This window comes from Achroia grisella, unplaced genomic scaffold (assembly GCF_030625045.1).
Source record: "Achroia grisella isolate CSIRO2021 unplaced genomic scaffold, CSIRO_AGI_Agris_v1 utg1186, whole genome shotgun sequence".
NCBI classification, from domain to species: domain Eukaryota; kingdom Metazoa; phylum Arthropoda; class Insecta; order Lepidoptera; family Pyralidae; genus Achroia; species Achroia grisella.
The window spans coordinates 861679-875204 of NW_026712592.1; the positions used below are offsets into that span (position 1 = coordinate 861679).

Below are 13526 nucleotides of genomic sequence, written 5' to 3' on the forward strand. Positions count from 1 at the left end.
AGTTAATGATAAATATTGAGATAGATGGAATTTTAAATAAAATGGGACAATAATAGAAGAAACAAAAATTTTGTTACATTATCCTTGCATTACCTTAATTCCATTATTTGGGGTCGGTCATAATTAATACAAAATATAGAATAGAAATATAATGTGTATAATTGAGCCAAAAATAATATCACTGAAATAAATTTCGATATATTATTTCGTTTAAAAGTCGTATCGTCCAGTATTATAAACCGAAAATCAAATAATAGTACAACTGAGTGACTAACTTCTTTTTGAAGTCGGTTGGAATTGAATAAAATTCACCGTAGAAACAATTGTGTCATCAATGTAATCCAATGAAGTTGTATGGCATCCTTGTCTTGTAAAATGTAACTTTGTACGAGTAATTTCCTCATTTTCTATTAAGCGAAAGTATATAGACACAAGTAGGTGCGTGTATATCTCTCAGTAGAAAATTCTAGAATTCCTATTTGTATCAGCACGGTATCCACAAATATATATATTAATAGTAAGATTTCCCAGGTCAGTTAACGTTTCGTGGTGAATTCACCAGGAATTAATCAGGAAGTTTTCCAAGTAGACCTTATAGGATATATACGATAATAATGATTCAGGCAGTAACAATACAGCAGTCATAAGAGTTTTCCAAGATAGAGATTAAATGTACCAGTAAATAAAGAAATGCATGGCCATGTTTCTTGGACTTGGCCTGGGGTCGCCACCGTGAACCCAAATGTCTTGCGTTAACAATTACCAAATATTTCGCATATTGCTGAGTTATTTTCTCTACATAGTAATTTTTATACTCGCCAAGATGGAAAATAGTATATTTTTTTCTGTAGTAATTGATATTAAAAAAGGGTTCTCAAAGATGAGACAATATTTTACGATCTATTCATAAAAAATACATTTCACAGTAATTAAATTATTGTTAAAACAATTGTACATAGCTTACGATTATTTCAAAATTTCTTTATTCGTAAATAACTACCACTTAGGTTCCACGTTGAATAATGGTGTGGTTTGTTACCTTATCATCCGAAACAATGTCATCGATGAAATGAGTGATAAAATATGTAGTGGTAGAACTGGTTACTGTGTAATAAAGTGTATATAAAATATCAAGTCATTAGTCGCCTGAAGAGAATATTTCGGTAAGTGCTGTTCCAACTCTTTATATTAGGTGTATTGTAAAAGTACATTAGATTAATCAAAATGTCCCTAATGATTGTCTTTTATTTGTTAAGTTGCCTTGAGTTCTGAACATGACTTCAATGCTTTTAATTTAATAACAATTTTAACGTTATGATCTCTCTATAATTGATATAAGTTTACTGTGTTTTTTATACATATTATCTAATTATTAGATTATATTTTTACGCTAATATGCATGTCCATTGAAGTATATTAATTTTTTATGTATTGATCTTAGGTTTTACGTTTTTTCTACGTACTACAGATTTTTTTTTAATAATATGCGATAGTTAGCTACTATCGCATATTATTAAAAAAAATCTGTGAGAAATATTCAATAATAATTAATATAACTCCATCTTTACAATATAAAGATGGAGTTATATTAATTTTGCAGTTCAGTAAGGAATCAATACCTTTAGTTCATTTACTTTGTAAAAGTTAGGATGGAAATAATGAGTATTCTATTGATTCATGTACCTAAATTGCACCGTCAGCTTCTTATATTTTATAACTGTACGTGATCTAGCATAAAATTATACCTTACGAAATAAATGCGTTACAACGGCCATAATAAATTTGCATTTTATCAGAAAATTTCTGAAACTGTGTGGTTTGACTTAGTTAATACCATTACTTGAATGACTGAATGAATTTCAAATATATTTGATTTACTTTGTTAAATACGAATTAAAGCGCATTCTACAAATTATTTTTCATTTTTAATGAATGATTAATTGATTTTAACTGTAGTGGAAGATAGTAATTAATGAGATGATTAGAAGATAGATTCAATGAATGATTACTAACTGTAGTGGAAGATTGTAGATTGAGGACAAAGTCAGGTTATATCGCCTGTTATAATTAAACAAGCATATATTACGATGGTTTTTATAGGGACCGCTTTAAGGTCATGTTGATAGAGTAGGATATATTGTCAACAATACTAAAAAGAGAAAGGTTCTCTCAAAATTGTGGGTTAGATTGGGTTTAGATTTTAAAACATATTAGGTATATGTTATAAGTCTTATGTTTAGTATTGCGGCGTTGTCTACAAAAGTAATAGGTATGTTTATATAGTTTTCTTGAAAGACTTCCAATATCATATTTCTGATAGATCGATAACTTTATTAAATACCTACAAGTCACTACATGAGTCACATTCTGTGCAATTGTACTCACTTGCTAATTTATTTTTATTGGCTACATTATGAAGTTTCCGATGGTTTCAAACTTTGCAAAAAAAAAAAACAAGTTGGTGTGTGAGAAAGTGCTATAATTTTTTAATCGGTGCTATAATTTTTATTTATACTTACAGTATATACTTGTAGAAATAATTGAACCGTATACAATTAAAATATGAATAACATTGTCTGTTCATTTTAATAAATTATGGTAAATTGGTATTACAAATATGCAGTGGCATGTTTTAAATATTACATTTATGTTCATAAATCTACAGTTTAATGGTAGACTTTAGCTTTTGTAATATACTTAGGTAGAGTTTAAACTTTTAGATTTTATCAAAGCGGAGAGGAAACCTTACTGCAAGTTATTTTTCAGTGTTTTAAGCCAATTGTGCCTTATTATTTCTAGGTTTCGGCATGGCGTGTGAGAACTTTGTTTACAATAATACCGAGATATAGTTCCTGCTTGCAACCTTTTGAGAGCTTATAATGCCAAGGTATATATAACTGCACGTGTATCCATGTAGTTAAACAGCTGTATTAAAAGCTACTTTTGTAATGTAGGTACTAGCGAACGCCCCAGCTTCACAGAGATATGTATATAAAACCTGAATTAATCATACACCTAAACTTTACTTAGAAATCACTTTATTTATAAATTAAAAAACCGCATAGAAATCCGTTAGGTACTTCTTGATATTATCGCGGACAGACAGACAGACGTGGGGTGGGCGGGTATCACCTCTACAATATGTAACATTGTAATTATCAATTACTCTAAGAATTCAAGCATATAGCGCTTCGAATGCAGTAATTACTGTTTAGCTGTTTAGGATTCGTCGACTGGTCTTTCCATCTAAGTTGCATTTATCCAGTATGACAAGTTGTTCCACGTATGGACAATTTAAAGCGTTGCGTTTTCAATTACAAAAACTTACACATAGTGTACATATAGACAGATACAGACAGACACAATAGAATACTATCTTGGTCTTCTCCATATTCATCTTAATAGTTGCCTATTGATAATTGTTATTGATGTGATTAAACATCTTATTTAGGTCTGTTAGGGATTCCACAATGATTAGTTCGGGAAGTCCAAGGTGGTTAGTCAGTGCATGTTTAATCACCGTTGATGTTTATACCGTATTCTTTCTGATACTGGTGTATGAAACGTTAATAGGATAGTCGAGAATTCTCTTGGAGATATGTTGTCATCCTGTCTTACACCTTTTTGCACTTATACTTGCCTTGATGGTGTATTCAGTCAGGCGTCATTAGCCTTCTTATATATGTATATGTACTTCAGCACTTTAATAGCACTTCGTAATATCAATAATATCGTATTGCTTTTTATTTAAGGACTTCACATGTGATGTATTTATAACTAAGCGATGACATATAAAGTTACGTAGTTCTTTAGGGATTTAAGGATTACGAATGCCTAGTATTGTAATGCCTTTAAGTTCGTGCAGCCAACTAAGTAATCATCGAGGTAAATTAAACCAGCTTAGAATCAAATAGTTTATAGCGAAGAGTTACGTTCATTAAATCTTCGGCTGTTGTATCTTACTATGATTATGCATTTTGGGAGGTTTTATTTCAAAATGTACAACTGTAACCCAGGAAATAACTAGGATGGTACAGCTTTTTCAAAGAAAGTTGCAATTTTAATTTGAAGCAATAACTTTAACACAGAACAAATATTTTAAAAGCTTGTGTTCGTGCTTCGTGTTTCGTCTTTTTGCTTGTTATATGTATATAATTTGTAGAAATGTATATGTATTTTGATCAATGCTGCTCCGCTCCATTCTATTATCTACACCATTTTGGATGCAGCAGGTAACATTCGTCGAAATTTGTTTTATTACGGACTATTGGAAACATTCCAATCCTATGGGACTGAAATAATGAAAGGAAATGAAAAAATATGAAATACTTTTTTTGGTACTTAAGAAAAAATAGTCAATGAAAATATTAGGGAAAGTGATTATTATAAAAAATTAATCATCGAAATAGCATCAATCGTTTCGCTAATATAAGTAAGTGTATAAAAAGCACATAAGCAACACAAAAATATATAATATTATAAGAGAACCAAAATAACAAAATTCCAAATTGATGATTGATTTTACTTATCACAACTGCCTGTAATAGATCTAAAAAAGAAAGATAATTTGATTCAAATTTGATAATTTTGCACAACATTATTTGCTATCATATTTATAATACATTTATACGAGTATTTGTCTAAGATATTTTATAATGAAAATGAGATAAATCTTGCTGGGGTACTGTCACCAGTTAAAATGATAATAGCCAATATAATATGGATATATGTTTCTTTTCCAATTCTATACAAAATTAGTTTGATTGTATGTCGAAGAGTGAACTATGGCAGTATAAGTACTGGAAACATATCTATTATATGTACTGTAAAGCTCCATGTTCAGTATTGAACACATTAATATTACATAATTTCTATTGAATCCTTTTGTGTTAATAGCGTCCACTACAAAACGATCAAAGGATGAAGATAAAATGCAAGCTTTCAGGTCATTCTGGTGCAGGAACTTACTATAATGGTTTTCAGAATACATTGCGTAGATCTTGACTTGTATAGATATGTAGTTTACCAATTATCTATGCTAAAAGGTACCACAGATACGCTATTACTAGCCATTATTAACAATCTTCTTATTGTTTCAATTATTGCCTATATGTATTGGGATAAGCAAGAAGTACTGAATGATAATGTTGCGTTAAAAAAATTGCGTTCTAAATGTCTTGACATGACTTCTAACGGATGTATTTATCAGGTCGGCGGGAGGGTCCAGCAGCGCAGTAGGTGTCGAGGAGGCGAGCGACGGTAGTGACGCCGAGCGCCCGCGTAGGGGACATCATTTGCGAGTGCCCACACCGGCTTTTGTTGGACAGTGAGTACATTTTTTTAATTCATGCTGCTCTGCTTATTCTAGTTTCGCCCGCACGTACACTTTATCTTCTATTCCGCAAGAACTACATTATTTTTAGGAAATTCGCTCTTACAGGAATAAAATTAACGATATTCAAAGTCAGTTCAGGAGTAGTAAATTTATCTAGTACGAATAACAAGGAATATAAAAACGGTTTAAAATTGAAGTATTATACTGCATCTAAATAAATTATATAATCGAATTAGACAAAGCCTCCTTTCTGAAGTAAATTTTATACAATGTTTGAAGTAAATAAAATGTAAATTACAAACGCTGAAATGTTCAAAATATAGCTTTTTCATGCAACCTGTGCATGCAACTGTTTATTTGCAATCTACAATAAAAATCTACTTCTTATTAGATTCTGAATGAAATACTCTGGTAAATAATTGACTCATATTTTATACTTTATTACTCCAATACACACAATGCAATAAAGTAGACAAAGAATGTTAGATATCCCCGCGGAGAGCAATATCTAATCCTGATTGTTCTACTGTCAAAGAGGTTTATAAATTATTAGAGCTTGTCTGTATGTATTGCTTATTAAACTGAACCTTTTGAAATAAAATGATCAATCATTTGGTGTAAAGATAGCAATAAATACTAACTTATTGCTATCTTTACACCAAATGCTTCATGCGGTTGTCAGGGTTGTGTTAAGCGACAATGCTATAATTTTTTTTTAGTTTCTTCATAAGTATAAATTCTTCCGCTATATTGTTTCCATATCTATTTAATCATCTAACAGATGTTCAGCATTTCTCGCACTATCTTATATGTTTATTTACCCATGTTACTTCATATCTGAAAGTCAAATATGAAACCATAGATAATGAATAGGTATTTAGTAGTTTACAAACGGTCTAACATTATGTGATCATTTATAGCAGTATACGCATTTCAATATGTCTATGTGTTTATTAGGAAAGTTCGGATAATTAAAAGGGCAGTATATTTGGTTTTGTACTAAATGTATTGAAGACTGCTGTTATAATGTGTGAATAATTGTGAGACGGAGTAAGTGCAAAAAATTGATGATTGATGATTTTTTTCTTAAGAAAAACAACAGACAATTTTATGTTGCATTCTATATAATCATATCTATTTGTCCATTTATATTAAAAATTTCATTAAAGTTGGTCAATGAATTTAAATTGAGTGATATTCTTGAAGGCAATTATTCTCAACTTCCTTTCCTATCGAGATTTCCCTCAAATAGAGTCTTTGTTTTACGTTATCGAATAAATTTAGATTAACGGGTGTATAAGATTGCAATAAATGGAGGATGGACTATGGAGGTTCTTAAGTTGTTACTGTAATCACTATGGAAGCGACTGACTCGGAAATTGCTGGCACCGCTCGAACTGTACGTTGGACTCTTAGACGGGAGAGTCTTCCGATATCAACCATCAAGCGTGCTTGGCACAAAGGCACACACAGTATAACATCAGATGGACTTCACTGGAGGAGACGGTAAGTTTAAAAGTTAATGAAGTGTACGAGCAGTTTGTTTGAGAATTTTAAAAATTATTTCCAATTTCGGATATCACTTTTTAGGAACATTTGTTCAGGGACACGGGTTTTCGGTTAAAGTATATTCTCTTTATGAATTAGACGTATTATTCAACTAAATTAAGCAATTCGCGTCGATGAATAAATGAAAAGACAAAAATATTACAAACCATAAATATTGGACATATTTAGATAACAAATGAGTTTATAAAGACGCTTTAATATTTAATGAATATTCTGATGAAAGTAATTATAACAAAAAAATAATTATATTTTATGTAATAAAAAAATACATAATGCTTACTTATGTCGAATATATTTAGGTAGGCATTATCTTTAATTATCTTATGTATATTATAAAAAATATGCATCTTTAATAGTTTTCTTTTCTTGAAGTCGGTTAAACAGTAATCACTTTTAGTATTAAAGTGGATATTATTAAATGGGTGGCGTAACCTATTTGGCTAATGGGCCCGCGGGCCGGGTTGGTTAGGGAAGTGTTATATAAATTAAGTCGTACATTTAATATCTACTGATATAGTAGAGTTGGTGTACATCACGTTATAAGGGGAACTTACGTTTAGCAATGATACTTGTTATCATTTATGCAAGTATCGCTGCTTAGGACGAATATTATATTGTACGATACCTACTTTATATGCTTATATATTATATTCTCACTATTTACTTAATTTATTTTTTTAAAGTGCAATGCACAAATACATGAACATAAGTGCACATAGCGGACTTCACACCTTGAGGCTTTTTCTCCCAGTCAACCATTGGGCAAACTGAAACTAATGTGGGCGGTGCATATTTTATGACTAAATAAGTGCTCTAAATGTCAAAATCTGTCACGAAGAAAATGTAAGGATTTTGACAAATACTCTGTAACAACTCTACGGGCTTTAAACTGTCTCTCTCACAGATTCATCTTCATATTACAATGTAACTTGGTATATATGTAATCGTTGTTTACACGTTTTACTGTTTTACACGTATTTAGACCATGTACATTTGTGAAACCACAACACTGAATTATGTAAACGTTATCTAAAGTCAATAAGTAGAGCATGTTTTGGTAATGAAAATAAATTATGTTTTCAATATTTAGCGAAACAACACAATACGGTTTTACTAAGCTACTGGATCGATATTTAATTAATACTGATCTTTTTACAGTTATTAAACTGTTTTGGTATATCGTCAAATATAAAATTAGAAAAAATTAAGGGCTTATAATTTTTATGAAGTTTTATAAATTATATGGATTTAGTAAAAGTTTGAAAAAAAAAAAATTTTAATTTGGAATTGAATGATTAATTCTGTCACCTGCCACATAATAAATACATAGGAACTAAGGCATAAGAAAAGCTCTGTAAGTTTATTTCTGTGCAGTTTGTTTAATCGGGTTTATTTGTCTGTGAATGGACGTGGCATTATCATTTGATCTACGAGCTCCATTTCAAATGGCCGTCTACATTAAGGTTAAAACAGACTATTGTCGATAAATTGACCTACTGCATGGAATGGGGTTATGTTTCCTGTAAAGAATGCCGGTCTAAAATAGTAGGTATGTAGGTACACATTATGTAATGTGGTTTCTAACACTAGAACTCCGTGACAGTTAGGGGTGGAGCCTGAATATCTAATACGTACTATTGGGGCACCTACAGCGATAACATAAATCTTAGCTACTGCTACTGTAAAACATAATGATTATATGCTCACTGATACACCGCTTACAACTAGTATGCTTTACCTACTATACATCTACCTGCTTATATTCTGTAATAAAACTATGTACCTACATAGTAAAAGACTACTCGTTCCGGAATAATCCAGATAGTCAAGAGTGATTAACTGTTTCAATGTAATATTTTAGCTTTTTATGTTAGGAGTTGCCTTTATAAATTTTAAATGTAGGTAAATTATAATTTTGTTTATTTAGATTTTCTGAATTTGGCCCACACTACACTTCGTGGAAACTTGTGTATCAACTAGCAAGTGTCTTGCTCTGTGGGCGCCACATGACGTCACTGCCCGTCGCGGGAATTTTGCCAAAATAACGTCAGCAAAGAGACACTCCTTTGATCTAGGGCTGCCCAATATATATTATTAATTATTTTATTTAATCAATAAAACTTAATCAAATGAACGGACCTGTGTGTGGCACTGAACCCAAAAATATTAACTAATTTGAAAACTTTTCTACCATCTCATTACGATTTCCTAGACGTTCTTATATACATAGTATAAACAAAGTTGCTCTCGTTGTCTGTACGCTCAGATCTTTTAATCTATACAACGCAGTTTTCGGCAATAGATAGAGTGATGCAAGAGGAAGGTTTATAATCATATACAACTGTGCGAAGCCAGCGCGGCGCGGCGTGGGGAGCTAATTTAGACGACTATGATAAATCATACAGTAGATCATTAATTCATATAAAATGTTTAACTACATACAATTATCTGATATATTTTAAGAATAAAATCATAATTTTATATAGGTGTAGGATCCGTCTTAAAGCGTTTATTTTTTTCAATCATGTAGTTAGAGTGTTACAGATTAAAATTAGATTTAACATTACATTAAATACTCCCTAAAATAAATAGATAGACTCCGTTATCTGCATGTGCAACTTTGTCTCAACCCGAAAAGAGAAAAAATTGTTTTGGTTGAAGGGTAAGATTTAGCAATCAATCTACAACGTACGGTAGCATGGTTCTTACTTCCATAGTACGCGGGCTTTATCTGTAAAAGTTTTTTTTTTTCAACTATTACAGTCTAATACTGTAGGCCGCAGCTAACCTTTACAGCTTCACCGGACGATAGGGGGCGAGTGTAGATGGCACTTCAAACACGCCGAATAACTTATATTATGTAACGGCTGAAAACCAACTCCCGCCTGCCGGATAAGACTTTAGATTAGCGGTGCCCTCAGGCACCGTTAGGGGTTCGAACCTGAGCTCAGGCCGGCAGATGGATCGATTGTAGGACCTGATGGTACTGTTCGTGTACATCACCGGATGCCAGTTAATAAAAAAGATACGCAGAGGAGGCAGCCTTAACTCATCAAAAAAATATCTATAGCAACATTAGCTACGTCATGATCGCACTTTACTACGTTGTTGACGTCAGGGCACGTTTTCCAACTCACCTAGGTGTCATACAACAATGAAATCAACACCCAAAGTATGAAATATTCAGTATAAACTACGATGCTCATATTCTACAAATAAGTAGCGAGAATATTGTATAGAGACATTCATAGTAAAAGAAATCAAGACTGTTAATTTGTAGTTTTTTCTCTAAATTTTAAATGAGCACAAAAATTTATTACATTATATATTACTCGTATTGTACCTATGTACATACAATTTGAATATTAATGTAATTCATGACGCAAAATATTATTAGTAAACGGCAAAAACATTCTTGTTAGTCTTTTCATTACCCATATAACAATACTCTTTGTTTAATATTATAAATTAATATTTATCGCTCATGTATATGCTTACATTTTTTTAATATTATAGATATTTTTGGTTGTTAGCTTTTTGCAACTTTGACAAAACTGCCCAACCATATGAAATATTTATTAGATTCGATCTAGGTAATTGCGACGAGTATATTATATTTTCACCATACTCGACACCTATAATTAAAGTATAAAACAGACGTTGCGACTGGAAAATCCAAATTCGTTACGATGTCTAAATTTAGATAGACATAAATTATTGTACTATGGATTCGAAAAAAGTTTGTTTATGTCTTACAGAAAAGCTCTTTGTGACTCTAAACTGTGTGATAATTGTATTTTTTTATTGATTATTTTTAGTCTATAGGAATGGAGTATACATTCCAATATAATTAATAGTTATTGATTAATTTATCTTAAAATTAGATTTTAAGTCACTTGAATGTCTATACATGTGATTGATGTCTGTATTTAAATGACATTAACATGTAGGTAATGCGGAATTATCTCCTACTTCTACCTGCTCACGGGTCGACTGACCTTTATTGTCCTCTTAATTCATATATTATCATGGTAAATACATTGTTTATAATTACTTCGAATTCAATAGTGCTTGAACCATAATTAATTTTAATTCTATTCTTTTCTGTTCTGTTCTTTACTGTATCGCAATTGTAAATATTTATTATATGCAGTAGTGAAATATATGTGTTACAATATATTAGAGTATACACAATTACTTAATACACTTACTATAATATGTTTAGACAGATGATTAGTCATCTAACATGTTTAAAAAAACTAAAGATGTTTAGTTATCTAAATCGAACACGTGGAAGTTTTCCGAATCAGTATCCCAATTATAAATCAAGTAAACATCTTAAAAGCTTACAATGTTTACAATAACATTTACATGGTAAAATACTTCCTCGTACAACGCTGTACCTACATACATCAAAGTTTTAGTATTCCTAGAAATCTAACGAGATGTCATGAATCTATTTTGTACTTTTTGTATAGCATAGATCCGGGATGGAAATACCCAATTCAGCACATACATAATACAATATGATAATAAACTCAATATTAAAACTATAGAAGTAATAAAGAACAACTTGTTTTTTTAATTATTTTTTTTAATTTTGTATTCAACTTGATATGGTACATTGCTAGCAATGGGATTATTAGTCCACATTACTAACAATCCCCTTCCCCCTATAGTTGCATGCGTTAGAACATTGAAGAATTATTGCATTTAAAGGCTCGGCACAATATTAACATCTTTCCATCGGACTATCGGTTATGCCCACAGGGCGTAAAGAACTATTACGGGGTAGGTACGAGTATCACGGGGAAGGGAACTAATTAATGCTCGACACCTACACCTGCGCCCCCTATAGTAGGGGAGCCAACGGCTCCGTGTATATATTACAATTTACTGACTGCATACCTTAGTGCTAAGGAAAATACGGTACCTAATACTTTTAGAAAGACTATAGGTATTCCGGGCTTAAGGCACAAGGTGTATATTGTGGTGTACATTAAAGGACTTAACTGTTTCAATGAATGGGGTATCGTGTTCATCTTAATTGCGGTTGCATTGTAGGTTCGCAACAATAGTATAGGATAGCTATACACAATTAAAAATTTAATGAAGAGGAGAAGAACGAGGTTTGAAGTAGGACAATTATCCTATTTCACTACAAAAGCCGCCAGTATGGTCGAATATTGCCGCCAATATTTGACCTATCAGCACGACGAACACATAAACCTTACTCTTGAATCAGTCTATCTATTAAAATAATGATTTCAGTAAGAGTAATCTATAACTATTTACCTACACGTACATGGATGTAACGTATAAGATTTTAATGATTTTAATTTGAAGGTGTAAAGAATAAGATTTTATAAAACAGTTATGAGCTGCACATTGCCAATCTTAAATAATTTATTAATATAAAAAACTTTCATTCATTATATAGCATTTCTGAGAACATGGATAAATTATATACTTTATAGCTTTGTATTACAAGTGCTTGCATTAATATTTTATTATAAAGTAAAAACTACGTATTAATTTTCACGCACTGATAATTATGATATATTACTTATATAATTTTCCATCATATTAGTAGACATATTTATGTTCAGCTGATGTAATGTTACTAAAACCAAAAGTACAGTAATTATGAAAGATAAGAGCCAACGTGAAACTTATGACACTAGGTCCCTAATAGAAGAAAGGAATGATTATAACAATGTAAACACTGTTCGGAAACATGCCTCTTCGAAAGTTAAGTTCTCCTCGTTCAAGATGTTAGTAAGACGGCGATATATCTATTATCACAGCGAAAAATAATTAGAGTAATTCTATGACTATAATATCTATACCATACTAACAAGTTCTAACTACGAGTAAGAACAGAAGAACATTCTGTAGATAGAGATACCCCGATATAAAAATGTTGGATAGGTTATAGAATACATGGCGATATGTAGGTATTATCTTTTGGAAAGTTTTACAAACAGTTCGCTGTTCTAGTTACTCCATGTATATCTATAAGGTAGACACTACATAATATTAGATATTATTTGACATAATAATGTATTCCAACAAACAGGGAACATTGTGAAAGTTTGACTCATGTTACCAAGGTAATCCCGGTTTTATCGCCGACAAAATATTGATTTTCGCTTTTTATAGGGTTTATAAGAGTTGCTAGGTACGTGGGAACGATCGATGTGTGTTGAAAGGTTCTCAAATACGCGTTTTAATATTTAAAGTTCTTACGTTAGATTCATTGGTAATTAAAAATTGTGATATTAGCACCTGCAAAGGTATAGTAACACGCGGAGTACAAGTGGAATTGCAAACTGAATCACAGGTTGTAAAAAGATTATCATGGACACCATTATTTTTTTATTTAGAATTAGTTGTATTGGTATACTAGAGATTACCAGTGACTTTAGTTTTATTATATTTGTGTTTGTAATTAATAAAAATTGTGTTTCGGAATTATTCAAATATATATCTTATGCCATCTACCTTGTCTATAGTACCCTTAATATAAGTTACTTGGAATTAATACATATACTTACTAGTTTAAATTTAACCATATTCAATTAGTGTATAAGGATAGTATTCGTTGTGGTTGGTTTTAAGT

At 31.3% G+C, this 13526-nt stretch overlaps 1 protein-coding gene across 1 annotated transcript in view; it reads left to right on the forward strand.

Moving 5' to 3' along the window:
* LOC131854486 (uncharacterized) overlaps window positions 1-13526 on the forward strand; it is a 68096-nt gene that overhangs the window by 6992 nt on the left and 47578 nt on the right. Inside the window, exon 4 of the mRNA XM_059205615.1 lies at window positions 5210-5326. Within this exon, the coding sequence (XP_059061598.1) occupies window positions 5210-5326 (117 nt within the window). The remainder of the gene's footprint in view (window positions 1-5209; window positions 5327-13526) is intronic.